Below are 27,115 nucleotides of genomic sequence, written 5' to 3' on the forward strand. Positions count from 1 at the left end.
TGGTACCAGCTAACACGCCCTCCTCTTTCCAGAGTAGGTCATTATTCGAGGCAGAGGTGGAGGCAAAGAAGTAGAAAATGTCCTGGTGCCATGGCCGTGTAGCAGGTCACTTCTCTAGTGTGGAAACACTGCTTTTAAATTCTAACAACTTCCACCTCTTTAACCTGGATGGTTTTTCTCAGATCTGTGCTTCTTAGATGGTCCTACAATAAAAGATATGATGAAGCGAACACCAAGGAAAAAATTTTAAGAGTAATCTCCAGAATGATCTTGCTTAAGAAGATGAGATTGGTGAACTAAAGGGGTCAATAACAAGATATTAATGGCCCTCTTAGTTACCTTTATAACTCTCATAAAAAAATCAACAAAATGCTTTTTGTTGTTGTATTTACAGGTTAACACGAATGATTTCTCTTTGGTTTAAGAGAAAAGAAGGTATCAATTCCTACAAAATGTATACTTTGGCCAATGACATTGGAGAGCAAGGCCCTTTAAGTATGATTAAGAAGTAGTACAGGGATGTTAATCTGAAAGATTATTTAATAAAAACATAAAAAGAACCTATCTACCCATCAATAGGAGAATGGTTAAATTAAAGAACATCCAAGGGTGCCTGGGTGGCTAGCTCATTCAGTTAAGGGGCTGACTCTTGATCTTGGCTCAGGTCATGATCTCCTGGTCATGATCTCCTGGTCATGAGATGGAGCTCCACATCAGGCTCAGCTGGGAGCCTGTTTGGGATTCTCTTTCTCCCTTTCTCTCTCTGCCACTCCCCTGCTCATTCTCTCTCTCTCTCTCTCCCTCCCTCTCTCTCTCTCTCAATAAATAAACTTAGGATGTGAAGGCGATCTGGTTGCAACATCTGTCACCCCATTGATCGCCAGGGTTGATTCCGGTGATCTGGCTGGCTAGGCAGGTGTCCCCTTCCTTCCTCACTGCTCCATGTGTGTCCCTCCCAAAGCTGCATGCTCGGTGGAAGAGGACGACCTTCCCCAATAGAGGAAGACCGTTCTTCGGTCAAGGGTATACAAGTAGCTGCGCTCCCCTGCCAGAACCTCCAAAGAAGTTCTCAAGGTCCATTTGTAGGAGAACATAGGGTAGTCAAGCTTCCAAGACTCCAGACATATCCAAATGAGGCACTGCACGTGGCAGTCTGCCTTTCTTAAAAATAAAAATAATAATAATAATAATAATAAATAAACTTAGAAAAATTAAAGAACATCCATATGCAATAGAACATGAGGCAATCACTAAAAATAATCAGGTTGATCTATACATATTTCCATGAAAAGATATGTGTAACCCATTAAGTGAAGAGGGCAAACTGCAGAATGCTTTCACAGTATCATGCCATTTTTGTGAGAGAATGACACAAGAAACAATATTTGTTCTTGAATATCTGTGGCCTAAGGCATGTCTGCATACAAATAGAAATGGTCTGAAAGAATACATACGAACCTCTCAAGAGTGGTTACCTCTGGGGGTGCCTGAGTGGCTCAGTCAGTTAAGTGTCAGACTCAGTTTTGGCTCAGGTCATGATCTCATGGTTTCGTGAGTACAAGCCTGGTGTTGGGCTCCACACTGATGACCCGGAGCCTGCTTGCCATTCTCTCTCTCCCCATCTCTCTCTGCCCCTCCCCCACTCACTCCTCTCTCTGTCTTTCTCTCTCTCAAAATAAATACACTTTAATAAAAATAAATGGTTACCTCTGGAATATGTGCAGAAGGGGGAGGGGATAGTGGTGAAAAGGAGATAATCTTTTTTACTTTATAGACTTCTACTTGCTTGTGGTAGGTAAGATTCGCCAAATGCACATGAGTTAAAGCACAAGCAATCATAAGGAAACCACTCACCAACTGGAGAAAGATTAAGAAATAGTCAATTATAAATAAGCTGTGTATCAATTTAACAAACTGCCTCCTGAGATATGTCATATAACCACTTTAGGCACCAGTCCTTCCATAATTATGCATGAATTACTGTGTTATCTTTACTAGACTCCTATTTTGCTAATGCTATGAATTTTGAGGTTTTATTTTTATCAAAACTTAAGAAAAAAATAATAGTTTCTGAAAGACTGATAAATAGTTAATGCACTGGTCTTTTATAATTTTTTCTTTTAGAACTCAAATACACATTATGTGAACTATAACCATATTTTAGACTGATAGGATGTCAGTGTAGTATGAAAAAAACAATCTGAAGTCATTTGACAAATGCAGCACGCCAATGAGTTCAGACTGAATCTGGTTTTCTTGCCCAATGCTTTCAGCTCTTAGAACTTTTTGGAATTCAGAATTACATCTAAGAGATTGTGACTCATACCCTCTACTGTTTCTTTTTTCTTTTTTTTTTTTTTCTTTTTCTTTTTTCTGTTTAACATATACTGCTCCTTCTATCTGGAATTCCCTTTTCTCCCTGTCCAACTGGCTAACTTCAATTTAGTCTTTAAATACCATCTGTCCAGTGAACTTCAAGGTTGAAGTGTCCACTGACCAATCCCCTGTAGACAGTCCCCATCCCACAGACCTGGACACCCGTAAAGTCCCTGGAACAGCCTTGGAAGACTTGGGTAAGAATGGGGCTTAAGGGAAGCCCTATCTGGGGAAGTGATGGAGTCACAAGTATGCTTAATGTTACATATGTCAAATATATGTTGAATTAAATGTTTAAAATTTCTTAATATTGCTGCATGATTCAAGAGACAATGGGTGAGTGTACTCCTACATGACTAAAATTTGGTGGGTTTTAAACCTCTTTTGATCACCCTCTTGCACCAAAGACTCACAGACAAAACATAAACAAAAATTTTTGAAAAATACTCATCTTTAATATGTGAAATGTATTCTGGCATTGTCTAGCTTATTGTAGTCAATACCACTTTTTAAAAATACTGATCAAACCCTAGAAATGTATCATCTTATACATAGTTTGAAAGACCCCAAACTGAACAATATTTGTTGACAAATGCTTGCAAACATCGTCAAACAAAGAATCAAAATGTTAACCAAAACTGCACCCAAAGTTTAGTTAGTTTTTTGGCCATTTCCACTTTCATGTTGTTTCTCTCCATTTTCAGTAACTTGTTTGCCCGAGTAGGGGCAGAAATTCCTGTCTGAAAGTAGGATGACATCAGGTCAAAACCACAGGACGTGTGCTGAGACAGAAACCAGAACAGCCAGCCATCCGGGAGTTGGGACTGTCTTAGCCAATTTTAGATATTTGGTCACCTTATCTGAGACTACGTGTAAACTCACCTATTTCAGTTTCTCAGAAGGCAGCTCTTACTGTGTAATTCAAAAAGAGTTTTTTCTGAATTCTTTAATGGTTTGGGTTAATTTTAAACAAGGGTTTATGAAATGTGAGCTGGTGCCAGAAAAATGTGGATTAATTTTTGCTGCTTCCCTAGAGAAAGTAGTGGTGTTTTTAATAATAGATTCTAGTAAAGTGTCTATATATTTTTTTGAGGACTTAAAAGACAAAGCAAAATATGGGTTGAATAGAGGTTTTTCAGTGTGTGTGTAGACTAAATTGCACATGGCCTGAATGAGAAAAAAATGTTAGTAGAGACTTTTTTGCAACAGTTCACTATTTAGGTGACCTCAAAAGAAAAGGAATTGATTATATGGATATTGTATCATTGAGGATTAATGCTATCTGTATGTGACAGAAATCCAAAATAGTGGGGAATAATGGTCTTATCTCAACTAAGATAGTATTTAGCTCTCTTGTAAAAGAGGTAGATAGTCCAGAACCGGCATGGCTCCATGATGACAAAGGACCAGGATGCCTATTGTTGCTCACTACTGGTGTTTCTGTCGATGCATTCAAATTCTAGAAATCTGAAAGTAGAAGGGAGGAGACATTGCATGCCCCCTCTCTTTAAGGATATGTCCAGCAAATTGCATACACTACATCCCCTTATAGGCTATTAAACAGAATATAATCATATGACTGTAATTAGCTCCATGGAAGGTTGGGAAATGTAATCTTTAGACCAGGAAACCATGTACTCAGCTAAACAGTGGAAGGTCTGTTACATGGGAAGATGGCAAGGATAGATACTAGGAAAACAAGCGGTTTCTCCCACAAGTATCCATGGCCTTGGATAAAAATAAAAAATAATAACAATAATAAAAAAACACTTTAAGCTCCATTTCTGCAGCCTTTGCCTCTCCTTCTCAATAGTCAGACTTCTCCTTGTTCTTTAGTCTGTGGTTAAAGGGAATTACAAAGACCTCTAGTCAACTCAGCTTAGTTGATTGCTTTGCCCCTACATGGCAGAGCCTGCCATGCTAGGACAGCATGTGGATGGCTGGAACTAGAGCCAATCAAACCCTAACCACAAGGCCAGGAAACAGGGTCTAGCCAGGAATCAGAAAGAGGGAAATGAATGCTGGGGAAGTAATCAATAAATAGCTTATCACAATGTCTAAAAGGCAGATCTAAGTTAACATGATCAAATCAAAATTCTTGATTTCTCTCCCAAATTCCACCTCCAGATGTACTACCATCCATAGTATTGTTTAATCCTTGAGCTTCTTTTTCCTTCACTTTTCATAGACGATCAGGATTTGCTACACATTATGTGGGTCCCAATGAAAAATAAATTTGCAGGGACCCACATTGAAAAATTATCAAGAATTTCAAGACAGCAACAGCAGAGCATTAAACCAACTGTGGAGTCCTTCCAAGGGTGGGGGCTTGATACAACTACACATGAAGGCACCCAATATATATCTATCATGAGATAACATAAAAAAACGTATATTGGTCTCTGTCTCCAGTTCCCGGCACACAGCTCCCAAAACTCATATAAATTCCTAAGAGATAGGAGTACTACAAGCATCTTTTGTTCTAACGAGGTGACTCTGAGTGTGTTTCTGGATGGCTCTTGGATGAGGAATGGTCACTGGAAAGACCAAGTCATGATTAGAAGCTTGGGATTTTCAGCCCTAGTACTGAGGGCTGAGAGGCAAAAGGGCTGAAAGTAGAATTAATGATTGATCAGTCATGCCAACGTGATAAAGCCTCTCTAAAATCCTAGAAGTATGGGGTTTAGAGAGCTGCCAAGTGGGTGTACACATCCATATCGGGAGGGTTACATACTCCAGCTCCATGAGGACAGAAGCTCCTTCACTAAGGGACCTCCCAGACTTTGCCCCAGATAGCTCTTGATCTGATTGTTCATTTTCTCATTTATCATATCCACTAATAAACCGGTAGATGTATGTAAGCATTTCCCTGAGTTCTGTGAGCCACCCAGGTGCCCTCAAAACATTTCTTAATTGGTAAACTTCTCTCCATCTCCATGATGACATCCTATATCTTTGGTCCTGGACTAAATGGTATTGGTCTCTTAACAAGTGTACCAGCTTTCACTTTTGTCCCTGCTTCAGTGGTGTTCAATCAGGGAAGCAGAACCACGAGGAAGGATACACACACACACACACACACACAATACATATATAACACACATCAAAATATATTTAAAATATATTTAAATATATAAAATGTATTTATATAAATATATTGAAATACATAAGCATTTGACTCCAAGTGAAAAAAATAAGAACAAAAAGTACAATATATTGAGCACCAAATATACTGTAGACATTGTATTACATATTTTATATTATGGCACAATAGAAAAAATATAGGTTTTGGAGTCAAGACAAATCTGGATTTGAAACCTACTCCCACACTCACTAGCTGCATGACTTTGATAAGTCAACTAAACTCTAAGTCTTTATGTTTCCTAATGCATAAATAGGGACAAAAATATTTCCTTTCAAAGTTCTTGAGAAGATTAAGAAATTAGAAAGGAATCACAAGGATACTTACTAGGTTTGAGAAAAGAATAGAAGACATCAGTGAGACCCTTACCACAGAGATAAAAGACTTAAAGAAGAATCAATCAGAGATGAAGAGTACAATAAATGAGATTGGAAACAGGCTTGATGCAATGAATAGCAGGCTGGAAGAAGCAGAGGAATGAATTAGTAACCTAGAAGACAAAACCTAGAAGACAAAATAATGGAAAATAATAAAGAACAAAAGAGAGAAGAATTATGCAACATGAGAATAGACTTAGAGACCTCAGTCACTCCATCAAATGTAATAATGTTTGTATTATAGGAGTCCAAAAAGAAGAGAGAGAAAAGAAGGCAGAAAATTTCTTTCAAGTAATAATAGCTGAAAATTTCCCTAGGAGACACAGAGAACTACCATCAAAATAACACAACAGGCCAACACCAACACAAAAACAAGAAAAAAATCTTAAAAGCAGCAAAACAAAAGAAGTCCTTAACCTACAAGGGAAAATCCATAAAACTAGCTAGAGATCTCTGAACAGAAATTTGTCAAGCTAGAAGACAGTGGCATTATATATTCAAAGTGCTAAATGGGAAAAATCTGCAGCCAAGAATACTCTACCCAATGATAGCAAGGCTATCATTCAGAATAGGAGAGATAAAGAGTGTCCCAGACAAACACAAACTAAAGGAGTTCATGACCACTACACCAGCCCTGCAAGAAATTTTTTTTTTTAATTTTTCTTAATGTTTACTTATTTCAGAGAGAGACAGAGTGGGAGCAGGGGAGGGAAGAGAAAGAGGGGAGACATAGAATCCAAAGCAGGCACCAGGCTCTGAACTGTCAGCACAGAGTCCAACGTGGGACTCAAACCCATGATTGGTGAGATTATGAGCTGACACTTAACTGACTGAGCCACCCAGGCACCCCAGCCCTGCAAGAAATATTAAAGGGGGCTCTTTGAGTGCAAAGGAGAGACCAAAAGTGACAAAGACAAGAAAGGATCAGAGAAAATCTCCAGAAACAATGACAAAACAAGTAATAAAAATGGCACTAAATACATATCTATCAATAATTACTTGGAATGTAAATGTACTAACTGCTCCAATCAAAAGACATAGGGTGTCAGAATGCATAGAAAAAACAAGACCCATCTAAATGCTATCTACAAAAGACTGTAGACCTAAAGACACCTACAGGTTGAAAGTGAAGGGTGGAGAAACATTTATGATGCAAATGGATGTCAAAAGAAAGCCAGAGTAGCAACACTCATATGGGACAAACTAGACGTTTTCGTTCTTGTATTGTTTTTTTATCATGATTTGGTTTCAGGGTAGTACTGGCTTCATAGAATGATTTTGAATGTGCTCCCTCTATTCTATTATTTGAAATGTTTGGTGGAATTCACCACTGAAATCATGTAGTCTCAGGCTTTGCTGTGCTGGGAGATTTTTTATTCCTAATTCAACTTTCATTCTTGTTATTGGTCTAAGAAGATTCCCTACTTCTTGGATTCAAAATTCATGATTCAATCTTGGTAACTTATATGACTTTAGCAATTATCTGGATTTTTTCCCTAAGTTATCTGATTTGTTAGTACATAACTTTATAGTAATTTATTATCACACTATGCATTTTTGTGGTATCTATTGTATTGTTTTCTATTTCCTATTTTAGTTTTTGAGTCTTCTTGTTTTGTCTTAGTTAATGTAGTTAAAGTATTGCCAATTTTGTTTATTTTTTTGGAAAAAAACAGTCCTTTCTTTCTTTCAATGTTAGGTTATTGTTTATCCTGGTTTCTATTTTATTTATTTCTGATTTTTCTTTGTAATTTCCTTCCTGTACTAAATTTCAGATAAGTTTCTTCTTTTTCTAGTTTCTTGTGGTGTAATGTTTATTTGAACTTTTTTCTTAATACAGAATTTATAGCATAAAAAAATTAAAATAGAATTATGATATGATCTAGTAATTCCACTACTAGGTATTTACGCAAAGAAAATACAAATACTAACTCAAAAAGGTATATGCACCCTTATATTTACTACAGCATTATTTATAATAGCCAAGATATGGAAGCAACCCAAGTGTCCATCAATAGATGAATAGATAAAGAAGTTGTGGTATATGTAAAAATATGGAATATTACTCAGCCATAAAGAAGAATGAGATCTTGCCATTTGCAACAATATGAAGGGATCTATAGGGTATAATGCCAAGTGCAATAAGTCAGTCAGAGAAAGACAAATACCATATCATTTCACTCATATATGGAATTTTAAGAAACAAAATAAATGAACAAACAAACAAACAAAAAAGAGACAAACAGGGCATTGTGGGTGGCTCAGTCGGTTAGGCGTTCGACTTTGGCTCAGGTCATGATTTCATGGTTCATGGGTTTGAGCCCTGCATTAGGCTCTGGGCTGACAGCTCAGAGCCTGGAGCCTGCTTCGGATTCTGTGTCTCACTCTCTCTCTCTCTGCCCGTCTCCCACTCACGCTCTTTCTTTCAAAAATAAATAAATATTTTTTTTAAAAATGAGAGACAAAAAATCAGACTCTTAAACACAGAGAAGAAATGATGATTACCAGAGGGGTGTGGGGGGAATGAGTGAACTAGGTAAAGGGGATTAAGGGTACACTTAACTTGATGAGCACTGAGTAATGTATAGAATTGATGAATCACTATACTGCATACCTGAAACTAACATAACACTGTATGTTAACTATACTGGAATTAAAAAAGCAAAGGCTTTGAAGAAAAGTTAGGACATTTGAGTTTTCTTCCACAAAAAAATGGGTAACTTGAGATATTTTTAAATAGAGGATTGACACAATTTAATTGGGGTGTAGTAAGACCACTCTAGTTTCTGAGTAAAACATGGAGGGAAGAGAAAAAAATTTGGATTTGGCAAATTCCAAATGAGGCTTTGTTGGAAAAATCCAGGACACAGAGAGAGAAAATGATGATCATATTTTAATGTGAAACATGTGAATGAATTTAAAGGATATTCAGAGGACATAATCAATAATAAATGAATTTTGGTTCATGTTGATTGTGAAGTTTCAGTGGGATAGCCAGGAGGAGTTACCAAATACAGAGTAGGCTATGTGGGACAGAGAAAGAATTGGGAGTAGAGCTTCAGATGTGAGAATCTCGGGCATACAGATGGTTTTCAAATTTATGAGCTTACTGTGTGCTAAACAAACCTAATAAAGTTCTGTTCTTTAAAAAATATACATATATATAATAAATATTTATATAAAATAACACATATTTCAAAAATAAAATATAATTTAAATATACAAAATATATATCACATATTAAATGCATAAAATGTATTTAAATATATTAAAATATATACACATTATATAACTATATAAATATTTACATATAGATACATAATAAATATAAAGTATATACATAAATTCCTATATATATGTATATATTATATATACATGAGTTTGTTATAGGGCTTTGGCCTCACACAACTATAGAAGCTGATAAGACAGTGTATGTGCCCTACACCCCCCCAGGCTCTGGCACTTAAAAGGGACAATGAATATGAAGGAGGAGGAGATGCGAGAATCAACTGGAACCTGGAGGGTAAGCTTCTACACAGCTACAAGGATGGACTGGAATCGGAAAGACTGTCAGTCTCTCATCACTTCCAATCCTCCAACTTGGATGAGGGCATGTGTCCCACAGGAGAAGCTGATGCCCTTAGTCATGGGACTGAATATGCTCTTGGCCCAGGACTTCGAGAAGCTGAAGGATAAAATTTGGCAGGAGCTGAAGGAGCTGTGGGCCAGATGTTGCCCCAGGCCAGGAGGGTGAGTCAGCAGATTACAACAATGTAAATCTACTACAAGAGTGCCTGTGCTCTGCTCCCATCTTCCAAGTGTAAAAACAATAGGCTACTGCTTCTTTCTACCTTCCAAATAGTGTACAGAATTGTACTTGTGGCTGCCTGGGTGGTTCAGCCGGTTAAGCATCAGACTTGGTTTCAGCTCAGGTCGTGATCTCACAACTCATTGGTTCAAGCCCTGCCATCGGGCTCTGGTCTGACAATGTGCAGACTACTTTGATTCTGTCTCTCTCCTCTCTCTCTGCCACTCCCCCACTAATGCTCTCTGTCTCAAAAATAAACATTAAAAAAAAAAAAAAACTCAGGCAACAACAGATGTTGGCAAGGATGCAGAGAAAGAGGATCTCTTTTGTACTGCTGGTGGGAATGCAAACTGGTGCAGCCGCTCTGGAAAACAGTACGGAAGTTCCTCAAAAAATTAAAAATAGAACTACCCTACAACCCAGCAATTGCACTATGAGGTATTTATCCAAAAGATACAAGTATGCTGTTTCGAAGGGGCACAAGCACCCCAATGTTTATAGTAGTGCTATCAACAACAGACAAAGTATGGAAAAAGCCCAAATGTCCATCGATGGATGAATGGGTAAAGAAGATGTGGTACACACACACACACACACACACACACACACACACACAACGGAGCATTACCCGGCAATCAAAAAGAATGAAATCTTGCCATTTGCAACTACATGGATAGAACTAGAGGGTATTATGCTAAGCAAAAATAGTCAGAGAAAGACAAATATCATATGACTTCATTCCCATGAGAACTTTAAGATACAAAACAGATGAATGTAAGGGAAGGGAAGCAAAAATAATATAAAAACAGGGAGGCGAACAAAACAAAAGATTCTTAAATAAGAAGAACAAACAGAGGGTTACTGGAGAGGTTGTGGGAGGGGGGATGGGCTAAATGGGTAAGGGGCATTAAGGAATCTACTCCTGAAATCATTGTTGCACTATATGCTAACTAACTTGAATGTAAATTAAAAACAAAAAGCAAACAAAAAAATCTTTTTGTGAGGCTTGACAACTCTGAGCCATGCAGGGAAGGGAATTCTGGGAAACTTAATTCCAGCTTAGCTAAATTGACACAATGCAATCTCTCCATACTCCTTCAATTAACTCAACTTGCTGTAGGTATCATTTAAAAATTCAAATCAGACCTTCTTAAACCCTTCCAAGTGCTTTCCCTTGCATCTGGAATAAAACCCAAACCCTTTTCCATGGTCTACAAGGCTACACAAGATCTGACTCCTCTGTTCTCTGAGCTCATTTAATTTTGTAACACTTCCTCCTTGAATGTCATTTCAGAGCCCCTGGCCTCCTACCAGTTCCTGAATCACAGCGAGATCATGCCTGTCTGAGGACCTTGCACCAGCTGGATCAATTGCTTGCAACACCCTTCCCACTGATGGATCTTCATATCACTAGCTCTTTCTTATTATTCAGGTTTCAGCTCGATGTCATCTCTTTGATGCAATTTTGGAGTGGTGGTGGGGCTCTAGAGCCAATGGCCAAGAAAGAATTCTTGAGACATCTTTGGAGCAAAAAGGTGATTTTATTAAAGCATGGGGACAAGACCATGGGCAGAAAGAGCTGCACTGGGGTTGTGAGGAGTGACTGATTATATACTATGGAGTTGGGGCAAGTAAAGGCGAAGGAGAAGTTTCTGAAAGGACTTTCATATGTTAAAGAAGATACTGGAAGTCAAGTTAAGGTTATTTTTTTCTCCAGTAAGGCATTAACATTAAGATTATAGGGAGCTCCTAGAGAAGTGTTATACTCTGCCTATCTCAAATATTTGTCAATGAGCTGCGGGTTATAAGGAAATTTAATTTTATCTATCATTTTCTTCTTGCCTTTGTTCCTCACATCTCTGTGGAGGGGAGGGTGATATTAGGGCTCCTGCAAACTGAGTATATAGGTTTCTGGAGATTAGGCTATAGATAAATTGCCTTTTTCTTGTAATTTACTAAGACATCTGTAAACTGATGGAGACTCATGTCCCGCATGACTGTGATAATTTATTTGTGTTATTTGTTTTTCCCTTTCCTTTGTTCTTGGGCAGCCAGGAGTGCCTGAGGAATATCACACATATCCCACCTGGGGAGGGGAAGTTGTGGGGTGTTAGCTTCTGCCTTGGTCTCAGCTTGCCTTTGGCTCCCTCATCATCCTCAGAGACCTTCCCTGACTACTTAATCTAAAGAAGTCCTCATGATGTAGTTTTGGGGTGATGGGGGAGTCCGGAGCCAATGGCCAAGAAAGAATTCTTGAAGATGTCTTTGGTGCAAAAAGGTGATTTTATTACAGCATTGGGACAGGAAGAGCTGCACTGGGGTTGTGACAGGTAATTCACTATATACCCTCAGGTTGGAAGGGGATCAGGGATAGAGTAAGTCTCTAAGGTATTTTGGAAGCAAGGTTTTCAGGACATTGAGGGGCTAGCTGTTGGTAGGGAAATACCCTTTAATACTGTTTAATAAAACCTCAGTCATGAGACCCTTCAGATATATACGGGGGGGGGGGGCATAAGCATGGAGTATGACTGTCAGCATATATCTTGGGGCAGTTGAGATAAAGGGAGTAGACTTACAGGATCCTCAAGGTTGGGATAATGTTAAGCTAAGGTTCTCTGTTGCCCTTAGCAAAGTGTCATCATCGAGGCAGCTGAGCTCCTAGAGGGAGGTCACTCTGCCATTCTCAAGGACTTGTCAATGGGCTGTAGGCTGTAAGAGAATTTAACTTTCCATTTGCCTTAGTTTCCCACATCATCATGGCAAGCACTTAAACCCCTTTCCTTTGTTCTTGGGTAGCCAGGGGTGTCCGAGGAATATCATACATATTCCACCCGGGGTGGGGGTGGGGTGCCAGCCTGTATTTTGCCCTCAGCTTGCCCCACACTCCCTCATCACTCAGACACCTCAATTTTCTCTTTGTGCCAATAATCCTTTTATCCATTAGAAATTATCTTGTTTATTTATCGTTTATTTCCTATCTTTCCCATCACCATCACTATCAGAATGTAGGCTGTGCGTAAGAGCAAGGAGTTTGCCTGTCTTGTTTCTCTGCCTGGCACATAAGTGTGCTCAATAAATGTCAAGGGAATAAATAAAAATATTTGGACTTACATCAGTTTTCAGGGCTCCAGGCCCCATGAACTCCACGATCACCCCAAAAGCCTCATCATTCATATGGCCGTAACAAAGGGCCACAAAATGCATGGTTTACAACAGAAATCTATTCTCACGTTCTGCAGGCTAGAAGACTGAAATCAAGGTTTTGGCAGGTCCAAGGTCCCTCTGGGGATCTGGGGGTGAATGCTTCTTTGCCCCTCCTAGCTTGTAGTAGCCTGGAGGCTCCTTGGCCTCTGACTGTGTCACTCCAGCTTCTTGTCTCCATGATAAGGGAGCATAAGGCAAGCTGACAGGCCTTAAACCACCCCCCCAACACCCCACCCCCACCCCCAGGTGGGATATGTGTGATATTCCTCTGGTTCTTCTGGCTACCCCAGATCAAAGGAAAGGGGAAAAACTAAAGGACCTGAGTCTCCATCAGTTTACAAAAATCTTAGCAAATTACAAGAAAAAGGCAGTCTTATCAAGCTCGGTTTCCTAGAGCCCCAACATCACCCCTCCATAGTGTTGTGGGAAACACAGGCAGAAGGAAATGGCAGATAGAACTAAATTTCCTTATAACCTGCAGCCCATTGACAAATACTTGAGGCTGGCAGAGTAAAACTTTCTCCAGGAACTCCCTACTGTCTCAATGCTAATGCTTTGCTAGGTGGAAAACCACCTTAGCTTGACAATAGCTAGTCCTCCACTATCCTGGGAGTCTTCTTTAACATATGAAAATCTCACTAGAAACTTCCCCTGGACTTTACCTCCCCCAACTCCCAAATATATAACCAGTCTCTCCACAGGATTCCAGGGCAGTTCTTTGTCCCCATGGGTCCTGTCCCCATGCCTTAATAAAGTCATCTTTTTGCACCAAAGACGTCTTCAAGAATTCTTTCTTGGCCGTCAGCTCTGGACCCCACGAACCCCACCCACTATTACCCCAAAACCTCATTATTCACATGGCCTTCTCCTCTGCGTGTCTGTGTGTGTCTCTGTGTCCTTTTCTTTTTTCTTTTTTAAAATGTTTTATTTATTTTTGAGAAAGCGCAAGTGGGAGATGGGCAGAGAGGGACAGAGGATCTGAAGCGGGCTCTATGCTGACAGTGCCAGGGAGATGGATGTGGGGCTTGAACTCATGAACCGTGAGATCCTGACCTGAGCTGAAGTTGGACACTCAACCGACTGAGCCACCCAGGTGCCCCTCCTCTTTTTATAAGGCAAATCATCATTGGATTTAGGGCTTACCTCAAACCAAGGATCACTTACTATCAAAATCCTTAATTCTATCTGCAAAGACCCTATTTCCAAATAAAGTCACATTTTCAGGTTCTTGGGCTTAGGACTTGAACACATCTTTTTGAGGGGACACAATGCAACTCAGTACAGGGCTGATGAAAGATTCCTTCTATGACTGCTACTTCTACTGAGTCAGGGTCTCTCATAGATCTGAACTGGGGACCGCCTCTTAGGACCCTCAGTGAGTGTCACGTACCACAAGAAATAAAGACATTTGGGGGTAATGCAGAAAAAAAAGGGTTTTCATATTCCCTGAAATAGAGGAATGACAGCTGGAATGTAGACAATGATTAATTAAAAGTTTGTAGAATCCAGGAGAGTCTGGGTGGCTCATTTGGTTAAGTGTCCCTACTTCAGCTCAGGTCTTCATCTCGCAGTTGGGTGAGTTAGAGCCCCATGTGGGGCTCTGTGCTGACAGCTCAGAGCCTGGAGCCTGCTTCGGATTCTGTGTCTCCCTCTCTCTCTGCCTCTTCCCTGCTCACACTCTGTCTCTCTCTCTGTCTCAAAAATAAACATTAAAAAATAAATAAAAACAAAAAAAGCCTCAGCTCAAAGACAGTCTCCACCTGAAGCCCCAGATAGCTTTAGACATTCCTTCTCCTCCCTCCTGCCCTCTACATATCTTCTCTTATCACATTGTACTTCCTTGTACGTTGTTCTAAGCTGAAAACTACATTGACGTCAAGGACTTCATATACTAAGAAATGAATCTTTCGCACTGTGTACAGGATATGTCATTGGTTGATTGATTCATTCATATGCCAATGAATGATTAATTATATCCCCATTTTACAGATGAGGGAACTGAGATTCAGAAAGGTAAAATAACTTTTTTAAAAAATGTTTTTTATTTATTTTTCAGAGTGAGAGTGCGAGCATAAGGGCGGGGGGGGGGGGGGACAGAGGATCTGAAGTAGGCTCTGTGCTGACAGCAGTGAGCCTAACGTGGGGCTCGAACTCAAGGACCCTGAGATCATGACCTGAGCCAAAGTCAGATGCTCAACCAACTGAGCCACCCTGGTGCCCCAAGGTTAAGTAACTTTTGAGGACATATACTAGTAAGTTGCAGAGGTAAGATACTAACTCAAAGGTATGTCTTGCCATTTTTCCTTGTCACTACTACCATCCCTCCCTACAATGTTCTATCCTGCCCTTACAGTTTCTGTTTATCCATATTGTACCCATTGCTGAGTCCCCATTCAAATCTTACCTAATCAGTGAAATCTTTCTGATGACCTATTTGTGATAGCTTCTCCTTTTCCCCCAGAAGGCTCCTGAGATGGCTTTCAGAGTGAATGGGGGAAAAGTTATGATGTAGGGTATGTGGCCTTGGAGAATTGCTTATTCATGTCTCATCTGTGTTCCACACTCCAAATTCAGGCTCTTGGTGCAAAGGCCTATGTATTTTGCAGGCAATGCATCCTCCATTGGTTCCAAATCTCACGTAATATTCTCTCACAGTCTGCATATCTTTCCTGAGGATTTATGTGGCTGGTGATGGATGCAATTGTTTGCATGGTTTAGTCAGCTGAACTTCCAGGAGAAGCTGCAGAATGGAGCAAGTCCCCAAGGGTTATCTGAACACATACAGTCCCCATACTGGGGTTAGTACTTAGGACACCTAAAGGTCTTCCCCTCCTCTCTCTGTCTCTGCTTCTGTTGAAAGTAAGGGCTTCAACCATTTCCAAATGTGACTCCTCCAAGGTTGCTATATAAAAAGAAAAAGCTTATTTTCTATTAGCCATTTCCTCATGTTACCACATGGAAAATAGACACTTTTCACTGGCCCAACTTTTTCCTTTTTAAATAGAGGAACGTATATCGACATTAGAAATAACCATTTTTGTTGTCAGTGGTCCTTGAAAAGTAATGCAGGAAGTTACAAACAGTTGAAAGAAAATGTGCTTGTTACCTGTCCTCATGACCTCAACTCTGAAGCTGAGACAGTTACAGTCTGAACCTGCAAAAATCCACAATAATTTTCCAATGTCTTTTGTACTTAAAATTTCGGGTAGATCTTATTCACATCTTAAACATCTTATTCAATAATAATGTGCCACCCAAGTCTGTAACTTAACTACAACATTTAACCCTTACTTGTGTCCACATACAATACAGAGATGATCTATAATTTGGGAAGAAGTAGTGAATTAAAAGTGCAGGTCTAGTACTACTAGCCTACCTGTGTTCAAATTCCATCTCTACCATCAATCAGCTGTGTGACATGGTGTGTTTCTTATCGCCTCAGCCTCATTTTGCTCATTTTTAAAATGAGATCCTATCACTTTATAAAGTTGTGTTTAATATAAAAAGTAATACATGATAAAGCTATTTAAGGGCTTACTACGCTCTAGGCACTATGTTGAGCACTTTACATCCATCTCCTCGAATTGTCAGAGCCATCTCAACAAACGCCCTCCTCCACTTGTCTATTCTCTTCCGCCCGCGAGTGCACTGCGGCGTGGGCGGCGCTGGGGGTAGGGACCCACCTCTGGAGCCCCCACCCACCACCACCCAGCCCCCTGGCAGACCACGCCTAAGGAAGGGCGGCCCTGGGGTGGGGGGAGCCGGTTTCCAGCCGGACCGCGTCCCTGGGCGCTCCCGAGCGCCGCGCCTGCGCGCTCAGCCCGTCGCCGCGCCAGCCCTGCGGACGTGCGCCCGTAGCCTTCGCGGCGTCTGGGCCCTGAGATGCGCGTCTACCCGGTCCGTGCCAGCTCCAGGTGCGTGAGGAGGACTTGATAAGTCCGTGTATGAGGTGGAGCGATCCTCGGGAAGGGTCGGGCCTGCCTCGATCCCTCCAAGGTGTCCGGGGACCCATAGCGGGGGCGCCAAGACCTCAGCCCCCTTTCCTTTTCCACTTCCCCGCCTCCCGACTGCGTCTCGTGGGGGAAGGCAGTCTGTCTCCTAGAGGAAGGCGCAGAAAGGATGCTTCTCCCCTGCTGTGGGTCGAGTCGCCTGTGGCATTTTTCCCCTGGCTGCGGCCAAAGCAGTTTTCACCCTTCCTTTCCTAGTGTGGGATTTTGCAGTCTCTGGATTCGGCTGGACCCCCTAGGTGCTTATTGGTTGTGGAAGATTAGGGCGACGGCCAGATGTCAGGGCCCTCTGTCCATTTCAGCCCCTCTGGGACGAGAGGTGAGGGTTCAAGGCCACGAGAGTGGGCCAGGGGAAGTGGGGCAGAAGCGGCCACAAAGGAGGAAAGGTTGTGATCAATGTCGCCAGAGATTATTCCCCAGCTGGAAGTGATCCAAGTTTCTCTCCGGTCTTTTTTTGTTCACTTGCTTTTTGTGAGATCCTTATTTCGCTTTGATGGTGTTAGGTAAGGGTAAAAAACCAACAGGCTTTCAGCCGGGAAGCGTCTTGGAATTTTATAAATCGGTTTTTACAGTCTTCCAATAGAGTGTTGTCTTGCAGTTGTCAGAATAATCTTCAGGTTGAACCTTTGAGGTTTACTTTTTTTTAATTTCCAATTTAACATAGGAAAAAGAACATGGTGTTGGCTTGGTTTTGTTTGTTTGTTTGTTTCTTCTTTGGGATTACCAACAACAAAAATATCAATTGAGAGCACAGAGAATCAGTTGAAGTGGGATTTGGAGCTTTATCAAATTAATATGCACCCTGTGTAAGTACATAGGGTACTGCACTTGGAGCATTGGGGATCCCGAAGCTATGGCTTATAAATAGCAGATGAGATCACTGGTTGCCACCAATGGTTCCAACAGTACAGGGCTCCCAGTAAGTGCTTTCCCACATGGTGTGAAGGCAAGTGACAACAGAATACAGTTTTAGTGCTAGTGGTAGGTGATCAGCCATAGACACTTTCTGGCATAGGAACCCTGTTAGAATCGGAGGTGGTTGTTGTATGTGATGCAAGTGTGGGATTTTTTCAAGAGTATTCCATGGAAACTATTAAAGAGGAAAACTATACAGTAGGAATTGAGGAGGTCGGCTGTAGGCCAGAATCCTTTGTGTGATCTTTCAGGCCCGACTGTAGACAATTGCATGGTTTTGGCTGGCTGGCCTTCCGGAGGAAACTGCCCTCTTCACACCAGACTTGTGCATGGCCAGTTTCTGGGGGGGAGTTGCAGTCAAGGACTCATTCCTTCCCTCCTGCTACCCAGGCTTATACTAGATTGCATTGTTGGCTCAGGTACCTCCATTCTGAAGATCTTGGCTGAAGTATTTCCCAGGTGCCTCCGTGCCCACCAAGACCTCTTTGGGTAGGTAGGGGGAGGGACTTGCTTGAGGTACTTTTCTCCATTTTGACTCAGGACCTTTCCACTCCTTCGTCTTCCCTTCCTTCGTCTTCTCCTGGCCCACAGATCCATGAGGAGGCAGAAGCCTTTTTGTTCTGGCCTCCTCTGCAGAGAGATGATTGTGTGCACTGCATCCATCTGATCCTCACCTAGTGTAGTTCTGTTTAATGCACCCTGGGGAACCAGTACTTGTTTTGCCTTTTGCTTGCACTGTGGCAGTAAGTGAATAAAGGCTTGATTATTACTTTCATTTTGGTTCATTGTCCTAATTGACCACCTTGACACCTGATAGCTCGACAGGAATGAAATAAATTGCCAAGTTCTTGGCAATTTACTGGATTCATGACTTAATTTTAATACCCCAAACTGTTGCTGTGTTAGCATGTTTAGGGATTTGGAGGTTGTTCACCAGTAACTCCGTGTAGTGAAAGTGCATATTAATAGCACCAACAGCTGATTGTCGCTAACATGGATATCTGCGTTATATAGTACATTTTGTAAATTAATATAGTGGCTTGTAGTCAGAGTCTTTTATTTTGCATAGACTAGTGTGGCATATTCCATTTGGCCTCTAATTAAATGTTTTGATAAATTTGGGGGGTTATATGGGCCAAGTGAAGAAAATCAGATACTGTTGCTTTCCTTAGTAATCCTGTCTCATCCTGTGGGCCCCAATCTTACCTAATAGATTATTTGGTTACTTTGAATAAAGTAATTGATTTGTTGTGGGTTCCTCTGTCTAGTGTTGTCTGAAGAGATAATACCAGGAACAGCTTTCACAAACTTTCTTAATCTTTATACAGAAGTTTCACAAAACCGTATTTATCTTTATTTGTAATACAATCTGATATATTCTACTTTTTATTAAACAAAATTGCTGATCATAACCCACTATATTGATTTCATAATCCATTAGCGGGTAGTGATGTACACTTTGAAAAACAGAGATAAAGCAACTGGTAGAAGATACTTGCTCAGTAAATGAATTTTTCCATGTTTCTAATTCACATTGCTGAAGAGAACCACAGTGGGTGTGTTTGTGCCTTTGTGTTTAAGGTGTCTTCCAGGAGAAGGCAGTTAATAGCAAATAGCATATATGTTGAATATTCGCCAGATCAGCTGACAGAAAGAAGAACGCGGAGTTTCTGGTAGATTGATCAACTTTCTGATCTCAAGGAGAAAATACATTAGATGAGAAAGCTAGAGGAGTTTTTTTTTTGTTTTTGTTTTTGTTTTTTTTTTTTTTAAATCTGATCCCCTTATTTAAGGTAGTAAAAGGATTAGAAGAAAATTGGTTTCTGATAAAAGGGAAGATAGGTTTTTGTGAAAATACCTGGTAAACTTTTGCATGTGTCCTATAGGGGGATATTGGAGAAAGCATTTTTATCTTCATATTAACTTCAAGACCAAAATGATCCTTTTATTATATTGTCTGAAAAGTGAACCACACTCAACTTTCAAATTACTTAGCCATTGATAAATATAGAAGTAGCCAATTTGCCTCATTGCTTTTGTACTTGTCTTTTGAGAGCTGAACAACAAAATGCAAAGAAGACATAACTACAAATTTAGTTAATGTATTTATTTCTTAGGTAGAAACCCTAAAAAATTATGCAGACAAGGATAAAGCTTTAAAATTTGATTAGTGTTGAGCTAAGTAATACCTTACATTTGTGTATTGCTTCACAGTTTTCCAGCACATTCAGATGCATTATCTCCATGATTCTCACAACTTGATATGGTAGGCAGGCCAGGAGGCATTTTCCCCATTTTAGAGATGAAGAATCTGTATTTCTTTCTTTCTGCCACTGAGATCATATGGTGACAAATCTAGGACTAGAACCCCAGTTATCTGGGCCATTTTCTCCCAGCTGTCCATGTTGTCTTTGTTGGTCCAAAGAAGTAATTAAAAGTAAATACTGTTATGGGCCCCTGGATGACTCAGTCAGTTGAGCAGCTGACTCCATTTAGGCTCAGGCGTTGATCCCAGGGTCATGGGATCAAGCCCTGCATCAGGCTCTGAGCTGAGCATGGAGCCTACTTGGGATTCTGTCTCTCTCTCCCTCTGCCCCTTTGCCCCGTTCACACTCTCTATATATAAAAATAAAAATAAAAAAATACTGTTAATGAGGTGGCTAAGAAATCCAACTTTGGTATCTGAAACATTGCCTTCTCAGATTGTGCCCATGGTATGCTATAATTAAATGCAAATACATCTTATTTTTAGTATTATATTTTAATTGTTACACTTCTTACCTGTCTAGATTAATTTTTTTTAATGACAAAACACTGACAAAGCTACTTACTAGAGAACTAGGAAAATTGGAATTAAAAGGTCTATTTAATGTTAAGAAATTCATTTCAGTCCCCTTTTAATGCATTATCTCAATTAGAAATCTAACTTTAAATTATATTGATTTTTAGATATTTATTTTTTAATTTATTTTTTTAATTTCCCTCTCTTAATGTTTATTTATTTTTGACAGAGAGAGAGCATGAGTGAGGTGGAGGAGGGGCAGAGAGAGGGAGATGGGATCCAAAGTGGGCTCTGTGCTGACAGCAGAAAGCCCATTGTGGGGCTTAAACTTAGGAACTGCAAGATTATGACCTGAGTCGAAGTCAGACGCTGAACCAACTGAACCACCCGGGTGCCCCTAATTTTATTTTTTTTAAGTAAACTCTATACCCAACTTGGGTGTTGAACTCACAACCCTGAGATCAAGAGTCCTATGCTCTATCTCCTAGGTCAGCTAGACACCCCTAGAGATTTCTTTAATTTAAAGACTCATCATTTCTATGTATGAAGTTAGTTTTATGATTCTAAAGTATTCATCTAAAATAGTTATTAACTTACTTATAAACATAGAAAAAGTCCAGGTTCCTCTCTACCCTTAATATCTTTAGCCAAAAGACAAATTATTTCTTTTCATATGAATAAATTTTAAATTAATACATTTTTATTTTTAATTTTTAGACATCTGTGGAGTTTAAGAACATGGAGTTCATCAGAGTATATCACTGAAGAATATGATGGCTGAAAACAATTTAAAAATGCTAAAGATTCAACAGTGTGTAGTAGCCAACAAACTACCTAGAAACAGGCCATATATTTGCAATATTTGCTTCAAGCACTTTGAAACGCCATCAAAATTAGCTAGGCATTATCTCATTCATACTGGTCAAAAGCCATTTGAATGTGATGTGTGTCATAAAACTTTTAGACAACTGGTTCATCTGGAGAGACATCAACTAACTCATAATCTGCCTTTTAAATGTAGCATTTGTCAACGCCACTTTAAAAATCTGAAGACGTTTGTGAAGCACCAACAACTTCACAATGAAACCTACCAGAATGACGTTAAACAGGTCAGAAGATTGCTGGAGGCCAAGCAAGAAAAGCCGGTATATGGGATGTATCATACTTTTACCACAGAGGAAAGATGGGCATTACACCCGTGTTCTAAATCTGATCCTGCATACAGCCCTACAAAGAAAAGAAAGAATATTCATGCATGTACCATCTGCGGCAAGATGTTTCCATCACAATCAAAACTTGATAGGCATGCACTTATTCATACTGGTCAGAGGCCTTTTAAGTGTGTCCTGTGCAGTAAGTCTTTCCGACAGTCAACTCATTTAAAAATTCATCAACTCACGCATTCAGAAGAAAGACCTTTTCAATGTTGTTTTTGTCAAAAAGGATTTAAGATTCAAAGCAAACTTCTGAAGCATAAACAAATCCATACCAGGAATAAGACCTTTCAGACTCTTTCATTAAAGGTGAAGAGTCCAGAATCATGCCCGCTGCCTAATAAATTAAATGCAAAGCAGGATAGTTTGGAAAATGGTGATTTAGGTGAATCTGAGGAGAATAATCCACTTGATGTCCACTCTATTTATATCGTCCCTTTTCAGTGTCCAGAGTGTGAAGAGTGTTTTGAATCAGAGCAGATTCTCAATGGACATAAGTGTTTTCCTGCCAGAGGTGGCAAAATGCCAAGCAGGCTCAAAAGAAGCTACAACTATAAAACCGTTGTTAAAAAAATCTTGGCTAAACTTAAACGTGCTGGGGGTAAGAAATTAGATAATCTTCGATCTGAGAAAAAAGTATTTAAAAACAATTTCTTGGAAAATTGTGATCTTATTTCCAGTGAGCAGAGCCCTGAACAAACCCAGAGAACATTTATGGGCCCTCTTGGCAAGCATGGAACATACAAGACAGTTGGCAATAAAAAGAAGAAAACATTGACTTTGCCATTTTCTTGGCAAAAACACTTCCAGAACCAAAATGTGGGTAAAAACTTGAAAGGTATCCTTACGACAGAAAACATGTTAACTATAGATAATTCAGCGAATAATAAAGACGTATCTATCTACGGTTCATCAGGTGAGGAATTCTTTAATAACTGTGAAGTGCTTCAGTGTGGTTTTTCAGTTCCAAGTGAAAACCTACATACTGGACATAAGATGTGTCCTTGTGACAAATGTGAGAAAGTGTTCCCTTCTATATCCAAACTACAAAGACACTATTTAATTCATACTGGACAGAGGCCTTTTGGCTGTAATGTTTGTGGGAAATCTTTTAGACAGTCAGCTCATTTAAAAAGACACAAATTAACTCATATTGATAAGATTCCTTATAGACGATCTCTTTGCCAAGTAGAATTTGAAAATTTGAACCAACTTCTCATTCATCCAGGTGATAATGTTAACTATAATGCTTCCCAACAATGTCAGACTCCCGGTTTCCAAAAATATGAGGCCTCAGAGTCAGATCAAATATCAGAAATAAAAGTTAAGGCAGAATCGGAGGATTTCATTCTTAGTCCCCCCTATAGGAACAGGCAGCCCTATCACTCCAGTGTACTTTTGCAGTCAGAGCAGAGCCATCACGGTCACTGTTGTGGTTATTCAGGGCGGGCGGAGAGGAATGATGGCCTTCTCTACCAATGCAGCGTTTGTTCCAAGAGTTTTAGATCTCCATCTAAACTGGAAAGACACTATCTAATTCACGCAGGGCAGAAGCCATTTGAATGCTCAGTCTGTGGCAAAACATTCAGACAGGCTCCTCATTGGAAGAGACATCAACTTACTCACTTTAAGGAGTGACTAACCACAAGAGAAAGTGGTTCTCAAAGTCAGTTATGTAACTGACAGAACCAGTAACACAATCGTAGTCTCTGATAATCTTGGTCTCAAAGTTTGTATCATTTAAAATGTATTTTTACCAAAAGGCCTTCACTAGGTTGGGTGATTTCATAGGCAGTTGCTTGTTCTGCATAGTAGGAAGCAAGATACAGTACATAGAAAATTAATAGGATGTTTTAGGAACAGCCAAATTAAATTTAGAGGGAAGAACATGGTTTGATGCCACACAGTAAGCATTTATTTTATTTTAATATATACTTTGGCTGTACTGAAAATATAAATCCAATATGTGGTACAATAACTCAGTTCATTCATTTTTTTTTTAAAGGACTTATTCCTTAAGGCATGCCATCTCCTTAAGACTGAGAGGTAAAAATTGGTTTTTAGCTGCAGCAAATAGCCCCACTACATTTTACTTGTTTTATATTTCACACGAAAGCATAATTTTGTCCACCTATGGCTCAAATTCCATTGCAAAATTTTTTTCTCTTGTAAGTAAAAAATACAAAAGCAGTAAAAGTGAAGATGGATGAGAAAATCACAGTATTATTTTCATTGGTCTTTTGCAAGCTATTCTTAGGATTCTGGTAGCTTCACCTCCTTTTCCACAAGTGATTAGAATTGGTTTTTTGCCCAGCTTGCTGTTTTTCCCAAATTTAAAAGTAGGAGAGAAGTTAGTATGGCACTGTATACATTTACCATGTTTACTTACCAGGAATATTGTCCAAGTGCCATAATCTCTTTGATGTTCTGTATGCAGTGTTATCTTTTCAGAGGAATAAATGCAATTCATCTATTTACTTGGTGATTGACAGCAGTAGCTATAGACTTAAGACTCCCCTCTAGATCTGCATCTCCCTAAGACTTTGATTTACTTCAGTAAAACTTTGTTTTAATGCCTCATGCATTGGGTGGTCATATGACTTAAGTAAATCTGTTAAGTTTGATCAAATGGCAATGACTAGGTCTAGTTCTAGTTTATTTTCTTTTTAATTTTTTTAATGTTTATTTATTTTTGAGAGAGAGTGAGAGCATGAGTGGGGGAGGGGCAGAGAGAGAGATGGAGACACAGAATCTGAAGCAGGCTCCAGGTTCTGAGCTGTCAGCACAGAGCCCAACGCAGGACTCAAAACTATGAACCGTGAGATCATGACCTGAGCCAAAGTCAGAGGCTTAACCAGCTAAGCCACCCAGATGCCCCAGGTCTAGTTCTAGTTTTTAAGTCTATGTTTCTTGCAAGAGTCTAATGCTAAAGAACATTATTTTGATAATTCATAAATTGTTTTGATAAGTAAGGTAATTATTCCCATATAGGAATAAAGTGCTTGCAGAATTGAGGGTATCCTTTTTCTTTCTTTTTTTTTTTTTTTTTTTTTTTTTTTTTCAACGTTTATTTATTTTTGGGACAGAGAGAGAGACAGAGCATGAACAGGGGAGGGGCAGAGAGAGAGGGAGACACAGAATCTGAAACAGGCTCCAGGTTCTGAGCCATCAGCCCAGAGCCTGACGCGGGGCTCGAACTCACAGACCGCGAGATCGTGACCTGGCTGAAGTCGGACGCTTAACCGACTGCGCCACCCAGGCGCCCCGAGGGTATCCTTTTTCTAAACAGCACTGTCATTATTTGGGAAATATTGAATCTTAAGCTATAAAAGACTTACACAATCACAAATTGTCCTTCATATTTGCCATTTTTTAGTAAAATCTTTAAGAATGAGATTTCTTAGTAATTAAAGAAAGTAACCATTAGCTTTCTAAAAGAACAGGTGGCTTTGTCCTATCACAAATATAGTGGCAAGCCCTCTATTGAGAATGGATAAATGAACATTCTTTGTAAGCTCTGTGTCATACTCTAAAAATTGTCTTTGTGTAGCAGGAGAGAGGAGGGGACATTGGTATCTTCTTTTCCAAATGCATTTTGAGAACCTTGGGTTTAATACACAGAGATAAAACAACAGTACAGAGAATGCTCAGTGATGTGTAAATGTGCAGGAGAGTCATGTTTTAAAGAATAATTTATCTTAGATTTCCTTCAGATATGTTCCTCCAGTGCAGGCAACATGATGGTTTACAGAATTTCCTGTACACAAAACTTTTCAAGAACACACCTATTGCATAAAAACAAGGAATAACTAGTTCCTGTTTTCCAAGAATATAGGTTCAAGGGGTTTTCGTCTGAAGTTATGTATTTTGGGATTTTCCAAAACTATTTATGTAATTTTATTTGAAGTAAATGTCTCATTTAGTCCTTTCCCAACCCAAACAGGGAGAGTTCTAATAGTGTTGTGCTTGTATGATTGTTAGACTTTCTTTACTTAAGTGATAACTACTATACTTTTTTTTGGCCCATGCCTTTTTAAGCTGTTTCATATTGAAAGTTGGAATATTGTACAAATTTTGTCAAAGATGTACTGTAGTGCTATTTGAAGTACCTGTAACAAAATACTTATTTACCTTTATCATTGCAAGCTTCTTGTGGAAACTTTATAGGAATGAAAGTAAACTGTATACATCCATAAGAAGATTAAACATTAGATGTTACATGATTTGCTGCATGCTAGAACTGTTGGTATTGTTGAATCAGTCACTTTGGTTTTCTGAAAAAATAAACTTTATAAATATCTTTAAGGAGATTTATTAAAATTTTTTGTTTCGGTGATTCCAGGCTATAACATGATTACTTCCTGAAGTAGTTTGATTGGCTGAGTTAGTGGAATTATTGTTTCTTGTTTTGTACTGCAGTAGGGCCAACAATTTTAGGACAAAATGTGTGTGTGTTGAAGGAAAGTAGATGGTGATTAAGAGTCTTGGAGAATTCAAATTTCAGAATATTTTAAAAATAAACTTTCAAATTATACAGTTTGGACTTTTTTTTCTTTAAAAAGGGAAAATCACATAATACTGTCATAAGGTACCAATTGCCAAACACTTTCCTGGGCCCACTCCAATCCACCTTCTACACTGAATTTCCTAACGTGGATATTTAATCATTTCCATTTTTACCTATTTTTTTTAAGTTTATTTATTTATTTTGAGAGAGAGGGGGAGAGAGAGAACCCCAAGCAGGCTCCACGCTAACAGCATGGGGCTTGAACCCCGGAACCATAAGATCGTGACCTGAGCCAAAAGGAGTGTGGGACGCTCATCTGACTGAGCCACCCAGGCGCCCCAACTTATTTTTTACTTTTCCTTTTTATTACATTTCTTTGATAGCTTCTTTTTTTTTTTTTTATGTTTATTTATTTTAGAGAGATTGAGCAGAGGAGGGGCAGAGAGAGAAGGAGACACAGAATCTGAAGCAGTCTCCAGACTCAGCTGTCTACACAGAGTCGGATGCAGGGCTCAAACTAATGAACCGCGAGATCATGACCTGAGTTGAAGTCGGATGCTTAACTGACTGAGCCAGCCAGGAGCCCTGATACCTTCTTATTACCTACAAAAGGATATGTTAACTCCATTTCATGTCACATGATCTACCTGCTTAACCATTTATCCTCTGCCCTTCCTTTCCAGATTTGTACTAAAGAAATACAGAATTAGTTCCTCCCATGTATATTCTTGTCTCCATCTGGTTTACCTATTATTTTAAATTAGATATAGACTTTCACACTCT

The 27,115-nt window shown here is 39.5% G+C and overlaps 1 protein-coding gene across 15 annotated transcripts in view; it reads left to right on the forward strand.

Moving 5' to 3' along the window:
* The window catches only part of ZNF770 (zinc finger protein 770), a 58,143-nt gene that overhangs the window by 29,100 nt on the left and 1,928 nt on the right, over positions 1-27,115 (forward strand). For 5 of the 15 annotated variants that reach the window (XM_047862623.1, XM_047862622.1, XM_047862616.1 and 2 more), the window contains 3 exons: positions 9,349-9,645; positions 10,998-11,238; positions 21,329-24,919. In XM_047862623.1, the coding sequence (XP_047718579.1) occupies positions 21,382-23,463 (2,082 nt within the window). In that variant the 5' untranslated portion in view covers positions 9,349-9,645; positions 10,998-11,238; positions 21,329-21,381 and the 3' untranslated portion in view covers positions 23,464-24,919. Of the gene's footprint in view, positions 1-2,446; positions 2,574-9,348; positions 9,646-10,997; positions 11,598-15,048; positions 15,173-16,677; positions 16,822-17,321; positions 18,319-21,328; positions 24,920-27,115 lie in introns of those variants that run through there. The other 10 variants (XM_047862617.1, XM_047862620.1, XM_047862621.1 and 7 more) reach the window with 8 other exon arrangements.

This window comes from Prionailurus viverrinus, chromosome B3 (assembly GCF_022837055.1).
Source record: "Prionailurus viverrinus isolate Anna chromosome B3, UM_Priviv_1.0, whole genome shotgun sequence".
In the NCBI taxonomy this organism is placed as follows: Eukaryota; Metazoa; Chordata; class Mammalia; order Carnivora; family Felidae; genus Prionailurus; species Prionailurus viverrinus.